A 19,886-nucleotide genomic window follows, 5' to 3' on the forward strand; every position below is an offset into this window, starting at 1 on the left:
AAGGAGTGTCTCTGAAGGAGGCTTCTCGTCAGGAAGAGGTTACAGCGTGTACCCATTTGAAGGAGACCCGGAGGCCGTTCGCTGTGGTGGTTAAAAAAGAAAGTTGTTGCTCAATCTCAGCACTTGATCGCCCTCACTAAACCAATGTGTCACCCAACCAACTTCTTCAAACCAGCTTCATCAAACCAACTCCTCTCGAACCAAATCCTCTCAAACCAACTCCACTCAAACCAGCTTCATCAAACCAGCTTCATCAAACCAGCTTCATCAAACCAACTCCACTCAAACCAGCTTCATCAAACCAACTCCACTCAATGAACACGTGCCACTTGACTAACTTCATAGAATCTATTTTGATCAACCGTCCGCATTCAATCGCTTACCTTTGACCACCATTCACAGCCGAGCATCCACGACACAGCTTTGCAAGAGGAGGAAAGAAAAGGAACGGTCTTCATCGACAAGGGTCTCCGAAGGAGTGTCTCTGAAGGAGGCTTCTCGTCAGGAAGAGGTTACAGCGTGTACCCATTTGAAGGAGACCCGGAGGCCGTTCGCTGTGGTGGTTAACAAAGAAAGTTGTTGCTCGAGATCAGCACTTGATCACACCTCTTCATCCACTTCAATCAGCCATCCACTTCAATCAACCATCCACTTCAATCAACCATCCACTCCCAACCGTTCAGATCAATCAACTCATTAGGAGACTTTCAAATAGATCTGAAGGATAAGAGTCTCTCTCGAGGGCTTTGCTTGCATGTTACTACATCACCGTTACAATAGCCTTGCTCAATCCATCGCATTGCATGTCTCATCCCGTCTTTTTTACCACACACATAATCTCTTTTGTAGGCACAAATCCGAGCTGAAAAAAAGGTAAAGTTGCATAGAATGATGAGAAATCTCCATCAGTCGAAATCCGGAACTGGAGTTAGATAAAAATTGACATGAACTTAGTTGTCTGAAAGATGAGAAACAGCAGGTTGGGGTATGCAAAAAGCGAGGGTGCGATGTTCCTGAGTATTCCCGACTGTATAGTAGGAATGCCTTGAGCGGTATCAAAATATGTTCCATCTAGAGTTGGACCCGGGATTGGATCCAGAGGATGCCTCTGCTGCGCTTCCGGTGCGTTCAGTGCCAACTCTACGTAGCAGCCCCGTTGGGGTATATCATACCTAAGGTTGTGGGACTATCCCATGACTACAGGGCTGGATTAAAAACAGTCCATGGCTTTTGGCAGATAAAGCGGGTGATTGAGGGACGCAGGACAGATTTTACGCAAAGTCTGGATACTAGAGGATTGCGGATGGAGACATTACGATTAAGAATGTATGATGCATCGATCAAGCTAAGGACTGAGCAAGAGGGTTGATTCGCCCACATCTTCCTTCTGTCAAGCTTCTATCAATGCTTACCGACACATCTCTGCGCGAGTATTTCGTTCCGCAACAAGGGTTTGTGGGGCATGCATTTCATATTGATTTCATTCTTTTTCTCACCATCACCCTTGGTCATGGATGCCGGCGATGACATTGCTTCGGTGAACGTGTCGATAGAAGATGTGCGCCAAGAGGCCTTATGGGAGGCTTTGGCGGGAAGAAGGTGAGTGGTATGGATGGTGACGGTGCTGCTGGCGATGATGCTGCTGGCGATAGTGCCGATGGGACCGATGGTGACGAGGGACCAGTAACAAAGGAAACGATGATGATGGATTCATTTCCCCGATGCAGCTGTAAAACCTATGCTCATATGCAGGATAGCGTCCCAAAGTCAGGTTTGGAATAACCAGTGATGGTGCATCCCCAGTACACACATCGACCATGTAGATAAGTCCCCGAGAGGTCCACGAGTTTGCCCGCCAAGTCCTCGAGGGCCGTCCACCTGATAGCTAAGGCCGCCACAGACTGTCGGAGCATGAGATCGGCATACCGGAAGTTTAGTTTATCCTGTCTACGCAGTATTGTTGATATTAGTCAGATAGTCATATTTCCTGCTAGAATAGTGGATACAGAAATACAGAGATTTCAACTCCCTTGATTGGACCCCTACTATACTGAATACCACGTTAGTTGACAGTTATGAGCCCGGTTCGCACGAAATAAGGCCGCTATTCACAAGATATAGCGCCTATCAGCACCTAAAAACCTCCAAAGCTGCACAGTAGCCCGCTGAGGCTATACAGCACCTAACCCTAACAATGGAAGTATTAACAATTCTCTCCGCTATAAAGGGCGAAAAACTGAAGGACTCGCCCCAATAGCGCACCTAGTTCGCCCGGGTAAAGCTATATACGACACAAAAATAAGTCTAGAAGCACTATAACCTAGATACCCCCCCGATAGAGAGACCGATTAGGAAAGAAGAGCCTATTAGGCCGGAATACCCCTACGGAGGGACCGAATTAGATAAAAGAGATTAGAGAGACAAAATAGATATCTTTAAAGTAGACTAATCGAAATAGGATAGGGAGACAAAAGGACTTTCTAATATAAATAACTATATTTATACCTTCTTAGACCTAATCTACTATACCGCTATCACCGACTATTAGACCCCGTATAAGAGACTTATATACCTAAGAGATCGCTTCGCGAGATCGACTATATACGAGGAGGAAGTCCGAATAAAGTAGAAGGTCTTCGCTATCTAAAAGCCGACTAGAGATATCGAATAATAGCTTAAATAATAGAATACCTTAAGGGAGTAAGCTATTAGCCTCGGTATTAATAACGGAGACGTAAATAGGGACTTCCTATATACTATTAAAGAGGTCTTACCTATTTAGTAGTAAGGAAGATATTAAGAGATCGTTATAGGTAAGAAAGTCTATTAAACCCGTGATCTCCTCGAGTTATTCCGCGTAATAAATCGAGAAATAGGGGTATAAAAGGTATTATCTACTATACCCCTAAAAGGGGTATTTTTAACCTAGTAGGGACACTAAGAAGTAAAGTCCTAGACCTAGTCCTAAACTAAGGAGCCGATCCTATTTAAAAAAAGGAGGTACCTATACGGGAACCCCTACTATTTATATAAAATAGTAATATATTAGTATCTTAATAAGGAAAACCGCCCCGAAGGGACCTATATTAACCCTAGAAAGCTAGAAAAGATTAAGTAAAAACTCGTTAAAGAACCTACTTAGAAGAAATAGGTAGAAAAGAAGGTAGAAAAGGTATAGTAAACTTAGTAAACTTAGCAAAATTAGTAACCTTAGAAGGAAGAGTTTATAAATTAAGTAAGCTTCGCTACTACCCTTAAGCCCTATACTATATAGTAGGGGGGCTAGTATAAAACTACGAATACGCCCTCTCCCTTACTAAAAATAGAGAACCTATCTTAAAAGATAGGTAGATCCTTAATATAGGATCTAGTACCTATATCTATAATAATAGAGACCTTTTTATCGACTTTATACTCTAGATTTCGGATCTTACGACGGGAGATAGCACTACCTAGGTACTAGGAAAGGGGAAGGTTAGACTAGTGGGTAGATATCTAGTAAAAGGTAAAATAGAGATCACACTTAGTAATACCCTCTATTCCCCTAGTTTCTATATAAACCTAATATCCTATTCTATACTAAAAAAGAAGGGCGGGATATAGTATTAGCGTATAAACTATATTAGAGACCCTAATAATAGACTAGTTATCTACGTTAATCTTTAGGACTAGTTTAACCTCTAGATCTTTAATTAACCCGGAGAACTTATATAGCCTTAGTAAGCCTATTTTATAGAGAGAAAGTTAGTGAAACCTTAGTAATTAAAGGCCTTATTAGATATCTAGTACCGGAGACTAGCCTATATTAATTAACGAAGTATAGTAAAACTTACTACTATAGTAGATAGAGTTAGTTTTAGTGATAAAGAAAAAGAGTCTACCGGAAAGAAGACTATAGAAACGTAGGTATTATACTAGATTTATTAGTTAGGTCGTATACTAAGGTAGATATTAAGACGCGTAGTTAGACGTACTTTCGGACGATTTAGAAGAGTGCACTTTAATCTTATTTAGCTACCGCTAGTAAAGAATAAGTACCGCTAGATCTCTTATTTTTACCTAGAAGGTCCTAGGTTTTATTAGCTAATAACCTATAAAATAAAGTCTAAGTGTTAGCTAGCGATTAATCGTTTTATAGAACTAGTAAGAAACTAATAGGATCTACTAATTAAAGCCTTCTAATACGATAATAAGTCCTTAGCTAAAAAACCTACGGAATATAGCCTCACTTCTAATAGTATCCTTATATATTATAACCCCCTAAGGTACTCCGAAATAAATAGTTATACCGAAAGATCCGGTAGTATAATTATCACCCGTATACGTATACTTATACTTAAAGGAAAGCTCCTAAAAGATCTATAGCTAGAGGCCGCTAACGCTATAATATAGTTACTAAATCGCACGCCGACATATATTACTACCGAAAACCGCTAGGTTATACTATAGGAGGAGGTATAGAAGGAGCTCGTACCGTAGGCGCCGAGGATTAACCTATTAAATATTAAACTATATAGAAGTTTAGTATACTATAGGATCGATAAATAGGTCTAGTCTAATAAAATGAACCTACGGGCTAAGATCGGATTCTTAGTTAGCTATATAGTATTAAATATCTAGAAAATCTAGTTTCTATATAATAGGAAAGTGAAGCCTATTAGGGATATAGTATTTAATAAAACTCGTAAATATATCCCTAATTATAATAGATATTAGCTTATTCTAATACTAATATAGTAAGAACCTTAGGAAATTACTATAGAAGAGTTTAACTAGGTACTTGATCGCGTAATAGCTAGTTAAGAGACTAGCGAAATAGAAGAGAGAGATTATCGAGATCTATAGGAAGCTTAGTCTAATAATCTATAAGATACTTAGCACTATAATTATTAAGGATCTTATTAAGGATCTTAGTAAGGATCTTAGTAAGGATCTTAGTAAGAAAACTAGTAGAATATATAGTAGAACTCTCCGTAGAGGGAGACAGCTAGTGAAGTTAGTTAGCGAGATACTACCCCACTTTAGGGGGTAGACTAGTAAGTGGTCCTACCCTCCCTAAAAACTACGATTATATAGTAAATACCTAAAATTATATAGTAAATGCCTAAGATCTATAAACCCCGAGCCCCGCTAGGTATATTTCCGGATAAACCCCTTCCTCCGCTCCCTATTATACCGCCGTAAGAACCCTATACTACCCCTAGTTAGGGGGTAGATATACCGGAGGATCTAGAGGATCTAGTTAGCGACTAGGTTTAGGATAATAAAGCTATTCCTACTATAGAAGATAAGCTAGAAAGATAACTATAGACGGAACTTCTCGCCCTAAGCAGATAAATTATAGGAGATATTAATACTAGCAATATTATTAGTAGAAAACGAAGGCGTTAAGCTAGGTAAGACAAAGACTATATCTATATAATAAGATCTACCGATATAGAGGAAGACCCTCCTACACTACTATATGCTTTCGCTATAGGTCTATATACTAAGAAGCCTAAAATTAGACGTTATTAAGATAATCTCCCCCTAGTCCTAAAACACTATAAAGATATTATAAACTATCTATTTTAGGAAGGTTTTCTCGTAGTAATAAGAAAGGAGATTAACTCTCTAATAGAAAAGGAAACCTATAAGATTATAGAGAGACTAAAGGATAGAGGTAAGCAAATACTACCTCTTATATAGGTATTTACCTATAAATACGATTAGGATAGTTATCTAGTTAAATTTAAAGCTCGTATATACGTACGGGGAGATCTAGAGACTATTTCGTACGAAGAAAAGAGAGCTACTACACTAGTAGTAAGGACTATAAAGATAATCTTTACCCTTATTACTATATTTAATCTCGATCTAAGATAGCGGGATACTATTACTACCTTTTTAAATAGTACGTTAGAAAAAGAGGTCTATACTTAGATACCTAATAGGTTTAGACTACCCGGTAAATACTAGAAACTCCGCTACGTACTATATAGTCTACGGATCTTACCTAGACTTTAGTAGTAGGAAGTAGCTAGTATATTTCGTAAGCTAAGTCTATAATAAGCCCTAGAAGACCCCTATATCTTTATTAGAAATAGACTAATAGTCTTCTTTTATATAGATGATATCTTAATTACTTATTATAAAGATATATAAAGAAGGGCTATAAAACTAGAGCGAGATCTAGAAGTATACTAGGAATTAATAGACTATAGAGAAATAGTATAGTTTCTTAATATCCGTATTATTAGAGATAGGTAGTAAAAGAAGCTATAGCTTTATTAAGATAGCTATATAATAAGTATCGCTATACGATATAATCTTATAGATAGACTAGCGGTATATACCCTAATACCTATTAAAGATCTAACCCTATTTTAGGGAGTAGCTACGGTATAAGAGATCCTATTATACTAAAAGAAGGTAGGATCTACGGGATATACCACTATAATTATAAGACTAGATACTATAAAATTAACTACTCGTCTAATATAATATTTAATAAACCCGGGCCCCTAGCACTATTAGGTAGCTAATAGAGTTATTACCTACCTTAATTCTACCCGCTATCTCGCTATTAAATATAGTATAGATTCTAGAATAAACTCTATATAATTTGCTAGTGATACTTTATATAGGGATTATCCCGATAGAAAGAGCTCCGCTAGCTATATCTACTAGGTATACGGCGGGCTAGTCGACTAGAAGGCTAGTAAGCAGCCTATAGTCACCACCTCCACTACTAAAGCTAAGCTCCTCGGTCTCTTAGAGACTATAAAATAGCTATAATAGTAGCGTAGACTTCTTAATACCCTCGGTTTTATCCCTTCCCATTAACTAAGCATTGATTGCGACAATTAGCGCACTATTAGTCTTCTAACTAGCGAGGATACGGCGTTCGAGACGAAATTGCGACATATTAATATTCATCGGCACTAGCTTAGATAGGAAGTCAGGGAAGGAAGAATCAAGGTGAAATAGGTGCCGATAGCTAGTATGGCTATAGACGGACTCACAAAGTTGCTCACTAGGCAAAAGTATAAAGCTTTCCTCAAAATGTTAAGGATGACAGATATAAGCTATCTGATAGTAGGAGCTATTTGACAGCATAGGTCATTTGATCAACAAAGGGAGAGAAATAACATGCCGACTAGGGTGCAGGAAGCAGCTAGACCATACTAGCCTAGCTAAGGGGGTGTGTCGGAGCATAAGATCGGCATACCGGAAGTTTAGTTTATCCTGTCTACGCAGTATTGTTGATATTAGTCAGATAGTCATATTTCCTACTAGAATAGTGGATACAGAAATACAGAGATTTCAACTCCCTTGATTGGACCCCTACTATACTGAATACCACGTCAGTTGACACAGACCGGCAGTGCGAACAAGACAAAAGAGTCCAGATCCCACATTCCCCAGAGTAGTCCCTTATCTCTCCTTCATCAACCACTTCCACCTCCAGGGCTGCCCCGTATCACCGAGTCACTTTGTCAAGGAACGAGTTTAATGATGGGGTAATCCGAGCGCGAATGGGGTCCTCGTGCGGCTGGTTGAAGAACCATGACTCGCTGGCTAGGGCATCGAGATCGGGCGTATTTGTGTCATTGCGGGCCATGCCTACATATGCGACCAGGTAGTTGTGCAATCTGGCGCAGCGTTGATAATCGAGTGTATCTTCATCGAGCGCTGGAATTTCGTCTGAAACGAGAACATTTTTGATGTCCAGTATCTGGCCTGGTGTGTTGCTCATGATGAGGGTGGAGAGGCAAGACACCCGTGACAGTCGACCTCGGGACAAATGTCGGGTTTCATAATCACGCATACACACAAGGACCTGGACACCTGGGCAGTGAGACCATCTTCAAATTCCCGAAAGGGAGTATGGTACTGCAAGTACGGTATATCAGTCCTAGCACCACTCCTTATTCTACCTACATGGAATCTCTTCGAATGTGCAATGGTGGATTCAAAAGATGCGGAGCTCAATTGAGGACACCCGTTTTTGATGAGGCTATTGGCAGGGAGATTGGATTAGAAAGGAAGAAGCTATGATCCTCAGAAAGCAGCAAACAAGTTGCTCGGCCTGTGAAACACCTTGATGCCTTAGGAATCACGCACCCGGGGCATCTCAACAATTTTGATAGGCAAATGGTTCTTTGTCGATTCTCCAAAAGTGCGAGATGGGGTCGAGTCAGAAGTGACCATGATTTACTTGCTGCGCAATGAGTCTACCATAAATAGGGGGAAGAAAAGAAAGGCCAACCCGTTCTGGTTGGGTTATATAGTTGTGCATTTGATATAAACCGTAGATGAGCTCACCATATATCTCTGCGTGATCCTTCAATCCATAGGTAAACTTAGTCAATCTCGACTGTCTGGTACTTTGAACCATACTCGTCCACAATCCACTGGCAAAATTCCTCCCAGTCCTTGTTCCAACCTTGAATGTGCTTAGCTTTGATACCAGTTCCGTGCTCACCACGGTCAATATCTTGGACCCAATCTTTGTCAGACTGGTCCTCGAAGTTTGCCCAGCGCAGACTGTTCTGTGCCAGTGCACCCTGTTTTTGAGAGTAAGCAAGCCGTGCCAAACTTCCAGGGGAAGATAACTTACCAGCCCAGCGAGACCAATATTGTCAAATGCTTGGATGGTTTGATAGAAGTCATAACTCAAACCTGCCGCGTCCTGTCCAAGGATTGCCGGATCATCATTACTGATTGCGGTCGGAATACCGTGAGCAATCATCGCTGGCAATGGATGGTGAAGGATATCTTCGTTCAGACGAAGGACTTCGTTCGAAATCGGGCAGACTTCGATCATAACATTCTGCTCAATAACTTGACGGATCAAGTTCGGGTGCTTATACAACGAGAAGCCGTGACCGATTCGTCGCGTGTTGAACAGCACGGCATCGAATAAGTTATTATCGGTGGAATTGCCATCTCCTAGCGTTTCTCCTGCATGGAAGAAGTACGGAATGGTGAGATTCAAGGCCTCGGTCTGTTCACGGAACCATACTAGTTCCGGTGCAAGATCAGAAAGAGGACGGCCGAGATCCTCCTGGGCAACGAGGTCGTAGCCACTGAAGAGCTCTGGGAAGTTTTGCTTCCTCTCGAGAGCGATTTTCATGCCTATATCAGTCATCGTGAGCAGAGCTGCTTTTGTGTTAAGGGGTCTGGGTTGTCATACTCTTGGTGATTGCAGCGCGGTTCTTGATGCGCGCATCCGACCAAATAATTCTCACGCCCAAGAAGTTCTTGCCTATCTCGGTGGCCTTGAACTTGTCAATCTCCTCAACCAAAACATGCCACCAGGCGTCAAGATCAGGATCGACGTCTTCATCTCCTTCGTGAACTAGCTTTCCACTCGATCCGCCGCTCCGAATTTCCACCCAGTTAATACCATCAACAGCTAAATCTTCGAAAAGTGTCTGATAAAACTTCCGTACGACAGGTTCGTATGCAATCATGGTATCAGTGGGACCAAAACAGGCCTGGAACCGTCTCCAGATCTCGTCAACGCCTAATTCGTGGCGGATAGAATCCTCCGGCAAGATGGTTGTCTTGCTCTTGATGAATTCAATGAAACCCGCTTTGCCACCTTCGAAATTGGCTGCGGCGGTTTTGACTGGGATTTCCGAATCAGGTATATAATCGGCAGTGTCAATTCTTGACTGATCGGTCGTAAGAGTGTCGTTATTATGAGCGAAAGTGATAGTGGCATTCTGCTGGGCCTCTTCGGTGTCAAGAGGCTGTGATGCGGACATTACCATGCCTTCCGTGTTGATGATGATTTCCATGATCTTTTCATATGGCAACATAGCGGACAAATGTGCGTGCAAGAGTGCACCCTTCGGCATACGCTTGACTACTCTCCAAAGGGTGGTATTGGAGATATACGGTCGAGCAAGAGGGAAAACTTCTCCTGCGAACCGTTCATCCTCGCCGTCCGGGCTACCGGCCACTCGCCAGTAATTGTCAATCTCATCCTGTCGAATTGCTTGAACAATCTCATCGGCCCGTTTGGCAGTTGGAGAGAGACTTTGCCGGAAGAAGTGATCTGCATTGACCGGTCAGTTCTTCTTGCTCGAACTAATTAGACAGAGATAGATTGTCAGAAACGAACCCTGTCGATGCGTCTTTTCCAACGCGATCAGTTTCTCGCGATTTCTGAGATGTTGTTGCACCAGCGAAGCATTGACATCTGGCTCTCCTTCAATTATTAATGCTGTTGAAATCCCCGACAGGGAAAGAGTAGCGATCCCGAATATTGAGAGTAGACGCATGATGGCTGGCTACCTGGGTCACCAGTACTCCGTCGAAGTGGACTCTTCCCATTGTATTTGTAGGGAACCGCTATGTATACACTCAGTCAGGCCTATGGTGGAGCTGAGCTCGGGGCCCCTTTAGGGTTGGTCTGGCATGGAGTCTTGCATGGTCCCACAGGCATACTCCAATGAACATTCTCGTTCCTGCAGATGATTATACAATACCAATATACTCCGCACGGAGTACGGATATGTCTGGTCAATTCAATTCGAAGCTAGCGACGCCATATGCTTAGATATCACACTGAGCCTACTGCACAATGTCATGTTAACGCCTGTAATCACATCGGCGGTTCAGATCACGATGATCAGTCTCGGGCATGATTCCTTGGCTACGGAGTGCTGGAGTACGGAGTAGTAGTCCCATATCTCTAAGATCGATCTACTTTTCTCCGTGTCTATTCAGTGGAATCAGTTTGATCTGTACCTACATAAATACCTACATAAAGAGAACGGCATCCCTTGCAGACTGCATCCCCCTCTATATCCCATGTTGCACCAGCAATATTCGGTGGTGGATCTCGGATTTCATAGGCTGAGGATTCCACAGACGCAACTTTGTGCAATGTGACCCCATTTTTACAAACTATTGACCCGGATACATAGTGTTCGGCCCGTATGAAGATCATTTGTTGATGAATTCCTATTTTCAGCCTAGCGCGTATTGCTGTCCTACATATTGACATTCTGCACGCTGAGGATGTGAGAACGGATTTGAATGGCTGACGTTGGAAGAGGAAGGAAAGAAAAGAAAAGAACAGCTGGAGCCATATTTCGTTAGACAGTTGACCAGTAATAGGTAAATTAAATAAAAAGAGTGTCGAGGCCCCTGCAGCAAATGTCATTTGCATCGGTTGCCGATCGGCCGTGGATGCCCAAGGGCTAGACTTAGCATCGCTAGCTTCCGTTGCGCTTGGCGACTGTGATTGGGCAGGTTTCAAAGGCTGCTGCTAGCTTGTTTATGGCAGTCTTCAGCTTGGACGAGTCAAACCGAGAACATCCGGAGCGCCGCCGACCCCTGAGCTCACCAACTGCAGCTCGTGCACGTTGGACCAATGAAGTTAAGGTGACATGCTGTGTAGCACACTTTCTATGACCTTGCATCGTGAAATTTGCATCGGGGAGCATGACGGAATACGTAGGTAGGTACTATGTTGTAAGGAGCAGATGGGATTCAAACTATCCACAAATCTACTAGCCGATCGCGTACAGTCCTCGTTGCCTCTGCACCCCTGAGTGGGCAAGGAAAGGGGAAATCAGATCATGCTTACGGAGTAGTGAGCAGTGCGATTGATTGGTAATGAACAGGCGAGTCAGAATGGGCACAATTCATATGAGCTATCACCGGCGAAGGCCGTATTACTCCGTATATATGTACATACATACATACATACATGTTACATAGTAGTAGATAGGACCAAGGCCCCCCTGGTTTGTAGCTTATATCAGAGTACTCCGTAGTGGGATTGGCAGTGAGGGGGGAAAGAGTCCAGATCCCAGTATTAGCTAGGTCTAGGTCGGATCAGAGTCCCTAGAGCCTTGATGAAAGCTATAAGGTAGAGTTCCATGAGGGAAAGCGTTGTATTAGGAAGAGAGAGACAGAGCTCCCGACTATTCTAGTCTACGAGGGTCGGTCCCTGAGGCACCAACCATTCACTGACTACTGTCTCAACAACCATGAAATGCAATCATGTAATCTAGAACAGCTAGTTAGATACGTATTCAGAAAGGTAGCTATGTGTACGGAGTAGTTGGGCTAACTACATGAAAAGAAGAGAGGGAAGAAACTACCTGGCTCATCCATGTAATACATCCACTATGATCATTCATAATCACACACACTGTGATGGTCCCCCAGCCACTCGAACTACATGCAACAAATACCTGTACATGCATTTTTCTTCCAGAGTTCCTACACCGGAACTGCATTCACTCTGTTTGTCAGCTTTGTGAGGTCATCGGAGGTGATTGCAACTTTAGGCTTTCTGTATCCCTCACGGTAAGGGATACGATCTTCTTCTATTACCTAGTCAGCATCAATATATTCCAATTTTATATTATTGAGCAAAAGCGCAGTTTGCAGGACATACCAAAGAAAGCCCGAACCCAGTTCTTTGGCGCTGCATCGGCTTTGCCATCCCACAGGGTCAGCAAGTAAAGGGCCGTTGTACCAGGACTGCCCATCACAGCAGTCGTGGGGGCATTGAAGCTAGGATTGACCCTCTTGGCTTCTGCCACGCGTGCCGCGCGAGCCTTAGCCGCCACCTCAACAGAGATGTACCGATTCTTCATAGAGCCTAGTGTGGTAAAGATCGAGGTCCTTAGCGACTCCCGCGCAGATATTAGCGTCAAAGTGCACATCTGATAGAGAGATGATCCTATACGACTACTCATAAGAAGGAGTGTGTTAGGACCGGCGTGCTAGCGGGTCCTAGCAGGTAATATAGAACTAGAGTGAAGGAATAGCAGGGTGCTAGTATATTTATAAACTAATCGCTAAAGAGCTAAGTTCCCCTAGCAGTCTCTATATAGATAACCTTTGGCGGGTCACGGGACTAGGTCACCTAACCCGGTAGGACTTAGTCTCCTTAGTGCGGTCTCTAGCGGGGGGTTATGCTACCCCTACTAGGTTACGGGTTCTAGGTCATAGGACTAGGCGGGATCTAGCCTATAAGGCACTCTCCTAGTAGAGGGTCGTAATATTTTCCCCCTCCTTAAAGAGTTACGTCCTCGTAGCTAAGGGTCGGGGGTCGAGGGTCTCTTATAGTTAAGGTAGGGAGGGTTTAAAAATAGTATATATATCTAGCTATCTAAAAGAGGGTAATTTGTCTTTATAGTAGAAGGTATAGCTAGACTCGGGGCTTTAAGCGTTATCTCTCTTCGTCGCGTATAATCTAAGTTCTTTATATATTTTTTACTTATCTCTCTTCGAGTTATAGCTTTCTTCTTCCTATACTTCCTTATCCTTTCGTTATAGCTTTTTTATCGTTTCGCTTTTCTTCTTATAGCTTTTTATTATCTTACTTTTCTTACTATAGGTTATTTCGACTTATTATAGTAGCTCCTTTTCCTTTAGTTATAAGTATAATATATATCTCTATTAATAATTACGTCTCTCCGGCTATTATCTCCTTTACTAACCCTATAAGTATATAGTATTAACGTTATATAGACTATCTTAAATATAATCTAAAGTATATATATATCCCTTTACCTAATAGGATTAACGTTAATACTTTTTAATATAACTATTATATAAGGAAATAGTAATCTTATATAATAGTAAATATAGATCTCTACTTATATTAATAGTTATTAACGTTTTTTAGATTAATTTTAGATTTAATACTTAAGCTAATATTTATATTTTAGCGCCTTATACTATCTTTATATAGAATATATTATTTTTTATAATTATATAAAGATTTTAAAGTATATAGAATACTTTAACTTAAGATATCTATATAAATATAGTTATATCTTTTAGTTCTTTTTATATTATACTCTTTTTATCTCTTTTACCTTTTTTACTTTTTTTAATATAGATTTTATTAATAAGTTAGATTATAGATTAGCTTTAAGTATTTTTTTAAACTAAGTTATATATATAATAATAAGAATATAGATATATCTTAGAGGTTACTTATCTAGTATAAGTAGTTATTATATTATACTCTTAAAGAGTATTAGCTATATTACTTTTTATTCTATTTTTTAGTAATAAACTTTTATATATCTTTATTATATATTTATAGTCTCTTTAAGATTTTTTTTATTTACTTTTTATTTTTACTAATATTCTAAATCCTCTCTTAACCTATCTATAGTATATATTAGTATAGTTAGTTATTTTCTAAGAGTCTATTTAATAGTTAGTTATTAGATTTAGTATTCTTAAGCTAACTCTAGTCCTTCTAACCTTCTTAGAATATATCTAGTAGTAGATCCTAGATTATATTAACTTTTTTCTTATAGATTTTCCTTAATATATTATATACTCTAGCTATTCTTTTTTTTATTATAGTAACTCTCGAATACTAATATATCTTCTATATTTTCTTTTAGCTCCTAAGTATTTTCCTTATATTTATATCCTCTCTATTTAATAAGGTATTTAGCGCCCTTATAGTTATTAGTAAGAATCTTTTTAATCTTCTATTTAGGTTAGTTATCTACTAATATAGGATTAGGCCGCTCTTAAGCTTTTAGCGGATCTCTATAATATAGCTCTAATATTAAAGTATATTATATAAGGTAGATCTTATAGTATCTTAGTATAAGGATTAGCTAATATACCTATTATCCTACTATATCTATTATCGCGAAGGATCCTATATAATAGTTATCTAGCTTTTTATATAATTATCCTAAGTTAATATACTTATTTCTTAGTATAATCTATTATCTAATTATAAAAGACTTCTCTATATATTTCTTATTATAGGCTTACTTTATTATAGTTTTTAACTTTTTTAGGCGCTTTCTTAGTATTTCTTATATCTTTAGTATTTCCTTTATATAGCTTTTAGTATTATTATAGGTTTCTATCTTTCTATCTAGTATTAATATTCTTAATTCTAGTTAGAATCCTAATAATACTTTAGCTAGGGATATTTTTAATATACTATAAATAGTAGTATTATAGATAATCTATATAAAGAGGATCTATCTTATCTAGTTATCTTAATACTAGCTTACTATATTATATAAGTAATACTTAATACTTATTAAGGTAACTATTTATTAAGATAGTACTTATTAACTAAGTAAATAATAATATAAGAGGGATATATAGTTAGAATAAAAAGTATATAATTCTATATTAGTTATAAGACTAAATCTTATCTTCTCTATCCCTATAGATATCTTCCTTTTATAATTTAGATTCCCCGCTTCTTAGGACCGGATTATATTAGTTCTATCCTAATATTATAGGGTAGTTAGAGGGGTCTCCTCTATCTAAGAGAAAGAGAGCCTAAGATAAAATAGTATAATAAAGAAATACTATAATAACTATCCCCCTTTCTCTATAAAACCTATCCTAGGGTTTTAGATTAAATAAAGGGAAGTATAAGTTATAAGGTAAGAAGGGTTCCTATTAAGTTTATCCCTTTCTCTATCTTCTAGAGTCTCTTTAATATAGCTATAGTAGTAACTAATAAGTAGGATACTAACGATCTAGTACTAGAACTAGAGCTAGTCTAATACCTAGGCTACTTATATTCTAATTTAAAGTCCTTTAATACTACTAAAGGGGAGGTTTTCTCTATCTTCTACTAGTATAATATAATTATATCTATCCTTTATAAGTAATATTATATAGATAAGAAGATTTATAATATAGTAAGTTTTTAAGCCTTTATTATAATAGATCTATACTTATTCTATATAGGTATCTATTAGTATAAAAAAGAATACTTAGGATTTTTCTATTATCTTAAAATTTTTAAAGGTTCTCTTAGATAATAAAATAGAGTTATTAAAGTAGATCTATATAGAAGTTACTAAAAGTTTATATAATTTAGTATAAATATTTAATATAATAATTATTAGTTATTATTTATATTAGAATTTAGTAAATATAAAGAAAATATAAACTATAAATATTTTATAACTATTTTATTAATAATTTACTATCTAATAATAGTCTAGTTATTTTAGGTAAGTTATAATAAATTTATAAATAGTTATTAGATAGATATATAGACTATACTTAATAGTTATAGTTTAACTTAGTTAGATTAGGGTAGACTTTTAAGTCTACTCCTTAGGGATATAAGATATACTTACTAGACTATTATAAAATAAAGGTATTTAGAGTCCGTTTCTAATACTTTTATAACTATATTTAGGGAAACTATAGAAACGATCTTACTTAATACTTTTAGGATTAATAAGTATATAAGGTTTATAATTTATTCTCTTTAGTAAAAGAAAGATACTATATATATAGTTCCTTTCTTATAATAAAGGTAGTCTAAAATAAAAGAGGAACTTATTTTAATTTTCTAACTATAATCTTTCTTTCTTTATATTATTTCGTTATTATTTATATATAGTTCCTTATATATTTTATAAGCGATCCTTTTATATTCTATTATCTTATTTTTTATAAATCTTATTTATTTCTATAGATACCTTTTTTTATTATAGTATAAGATTATAACTATAGTTATAATTATAATTATAATTAGAGTTATAGTATAATTCCTATTAACGATTTACTTATAGATTAGTTTATACTCTTTTCTCTTTTAGCTACTTCTAAAGTAGTATCTAAGATTTATAACCCTTCTAATATTAATCTACTATTAACTCTTCCTTAAATAAGTCCTATTAGAATTACTTATTATATTTAAAATTTTAATTCTTTTATATACTTAAAATAAAATTATCCTATCTAATATCGCCTAAATTAGTATATTATCTATTTATATATAGCTAAGAAGAAGTAGGTTACCGATAAATCTCTTAAGATTAAATATAAATCTAAGACTATTAGTTCTATTTCTTACTAATATTATATAGAGAAATAATAAATATATAACTTAGTATAGATTCGTTTATCTTTCTTATTAGTATTAGACTCTAATTATATAAATTCTAAGTAATATTACTAATAATACTATAAATCTAATCTTAATTATTAAATAGTCTACCTAATTTTTTAAAAAGTTAAAGGATTACTCTAACTATATAGAATAAAATAAGGTTAATAGATCCTAATTTTTTTATAAATCTACTATCTAGGCTATTATTAAAAATAAGATCTATAAGTTAATCTCTAACCTTTAAGTATTAATCTATAGTTACTAAGCTATTTATAGTTTCCTCTTATCTTAAAAAAAGACTCCTATTATAAGTATTACTTTCTTCTTTTTAGGTATATTTCTCTAATAAATTAGTAGGATATCGCTAACGCTTATAAACGGTTTCTCTCTTCTTAAGGTCTAACCTCTTTATCTCGCCTTAGTCTTTTAACTATATTAGCTAAGCGGAAGGCCTATAACGTTTTTATTTACTATTTTATCTACTATAAGGATTTAGGTTATACCTTATAAAATACCGCGAAATATTTATTTATTAAGGATCTAATAATAGCGATTATTATAAGTAGTTATAATATTAATATAAGCCCTATATAATAATCGTAGATAAGAAACTAAGTTACGTGACTATAGCTATCGTAGAGTAGGTCCGAGGTTTATAAGGTTTATAACTTAAAGACTCTCTAAAACTCAGCGATAGTAAGTTTTCCTTTTCCTCTTTTCCTTTCTTTCTCTATCTTAGTATTTTCGTTAAATTATACTCTTTCTTTAAAAGATCTAGCTCGTAATACCCTATACTTTCTCTTAGTATCTAAGCTAGTTTTCCGGTTATATTAAATATACTATAGATTCGTTATATATTTAGTATAGTTTCTAGAATTATTCTATTATCTTATTTTTAAATATTATTTCTTTTATAATAGTCTCTAAGGTATTTCGTTAGTAAAATATATTTATTTCGATCTAGATTTATTATCTTCTTTTTATTAATAGGATATTAATTTTAACTATATACTTTAAGTTTTCTTTTTCTTTTCCTTAAGTTTTCTAAAGGACTTAATAACTTCTTTTATATTTCCTATATTTTCTTTTAAGATCTATTAGTTATATTTAATAAGCTAACCCTTCTATTTTACTAAGAAGTATCTCTCCTTATTAAATAGTCTCTTATCTTTAATATTTTTAATTTCTTATTTATTAGACTCTTTAAGTTCTAGTTTTAGTAAGGTTTTAGACTTTTCTCTTTTTTATAATTCTAGAAGAGAGATATAAAATATATTATATATCTTATTATATTAGTTTAAAAGACTTAACTAATACGCCTAAGATCTAATAAGGTTTAGGACTTATAATAATCTAATATATTTTAGGGCTAATTTTTTAGTATAGACTTTAAATTTTAGGTTTCTTATTAATAACTCTACTAAGTTATCTTTTTTAAATACTATAGGTTTATAAATAGAGTTAAATTATTTTATAGATAATTTAGAAGCTTTTTATTATTATTCTATTATATCTTTCTATAACTTTTTTAGAATCTTAATTCTTTTAGTTATAGCTAAAACCTTCTTTTTATATATTTTATCTTTAGAATATATATAAAAATTAGATTTATAGCTTATAAAAGCTATAAATAAAAAGTAGTCTAGAGTTATATTTAGTAAGTTATTATAAGTATATTATACTATTAGTAGTAGTTTTAACTATATAAATTACTCTATATTAATAAAATATTTAAGATAATATTCTAGTATTTAATTTATATATTTAGTTTAACTATCTATTTAAGGGTAAAATATAGTAAAAAAATATAGTTTTATCTTACTTTTATAATATAGTTAAGACTAAAATTTATTAGTAAATATAAGGTCTTAATTAGATATAATACCCTATAGGGGTTTATAGCGAAGTTCTATTTCTATATAAAAAAGCTCTATAAGCTCGGAGACGTTAATTAATATAGAAATAGTAAAAAATAAGGCCTATTTTATTATCCTATTAATAATAATAAGGATACTATCTATTATATTATTTTTATAAATTATAGGTAGTAATCCTATAATAAAATCTATCGATAATTTAGTAAAGGATCGAGTAGGAATTAGTAGTATTCTAAGTATATTATATAGTTAATATCTTAGAGCTACGTTTCCTTAATATACTATATATCTAGAGACGTATTCTATAATATCTTAGTATAAATTTTATTAGTAGAAATATCTTTATAATAATAATAATATTCTATATTTACTAAAATATCCTATTAGGTATTATTATAATAAAGACTAAGGAGATTTTTTCTTAAGTTCTCCCTTATAGGGATATAGAGTCTTTCTTTATATCTTATAATACTATATAGATCGACGCCTTAGTCTTTATTACTTAGTTTCGACTAGGAAATAGTAAGTTTTTAGTAGTATATCTTAGGATCGCTATCTTAGATATTATAACCTAATATACGGAGTATAAATATAGTATATATATCTTATAGTATATATTAGGAATTTAGGTTAGTAACCTAATATAACGACTAGTTAGTCGTTATAGTGGCTCTTTTAGTAAACGCTCTACCTTATTATTACTTCCTACGTTTTATATAGTGGTGTTAGGTCTACTTACCTTAATAATATAACGACTAACTTCGGAGACCCTAGGTTCGAGATATATAGATATTAAATTAATATTAAATTTAAGTCTATAGTCTTTATAAGGAATATTATAGAAATAGCCCCGCGCTAGATCTAGATATATACTTAGGGGTCTATAACTTAAATATATATACCGATATCTTACTAGCATAGTATCTATACCGTTTAAGCTACCTATAGATATTCTATACCTCGGGGTTAAGGCATTAGAAAGAGGGGAGATAATATTATAACCTAATATATAGAGTATAAATATAGTGTGTGTATCTTATAGTATATATTAGGTATTTAGGTTAGTAACCTAATATAACGACTAGTTAGTTATTATAGTAGCTCTTTTAGTAAACGCTCTACCTTACTATTACTTCCTACGT

General features: G+C 35.7%; 3 protein-coding genes across 3 annotated transcripts; all 3 read right to left on the reverse strand.

The window, feature by feature from the left end:
* Positions 1-8,345: 8,345 nt before the first annotated feature.
* Positions 8,346-10,274, reverse strand: N7457_004993 (adenosine deaminase family protein; the record flags this gene model as incomplete). The annotated part of the gene is made up of 4 exons (XM_057176038.1): positions 8,346-8,549; positions 8,603-9,120; positions 9,179-10,048; positions 10,115-10,274. 4 exons carry the CDS (start codon positions 10,272-10,274, stop codon positions 8,346-8,348), a joined length of 1,752 nt encoding a protein of 583 aa, XP_057033085.1.
* Positions 10,275-11,213: 939 nt separating this feature from the next.
* N7457_004994 (uncharacterized protein) lies at positions 11,214-11,444 on the reverse strand (the record flags this gene model as incomplete). Its single annotated transcript, XM_057176039.1, has 1 exon — positions 11,214-11,444. One exon carries the CDS (start codon positions 11,442-11,444, stop codon positions 11,214-11,216), a length of 231 nt encoding a protein of 76 aa, XP_057033086.1.
* Positions 11,445-12,228: 784 nt separating this feature from the next.
* N7457_004995 (Chloroperoxidase) lies at positions 12,229-12,608 on the reverse strand (the record flags this gene model as incomplete). The annotated part of the gene is made up of 2 exons (XM_057176040.1): positions 12,229-12,335; positions 12,407-12,608. The coding sequence occupies 2 exons, from the start codon at positions 12,606-12,608 to the stop codon at positions 12,229-12,231; spliced, it is 309 nt and encodes a 102-aa protein (XP_057033087.1).
* Positions 12,609-19,886: the final 7,278 nt, after the last annotated feature.

The sequence above is a fragment of the Penicillium paradoxum genome, assembly GCF_028828445.1.
Source record: "Penicillium paradoxum strain IBT 22861 chromosome Unknown utg000004l_segment0_segment0, whole genome shotgun sequence".
NCBI lineage: Eukaryota > Fungi > Ascomycota > Eurotiomycetes > Eurotiales > Aspergillaceae > Penicillium > Penicillium paradoxum.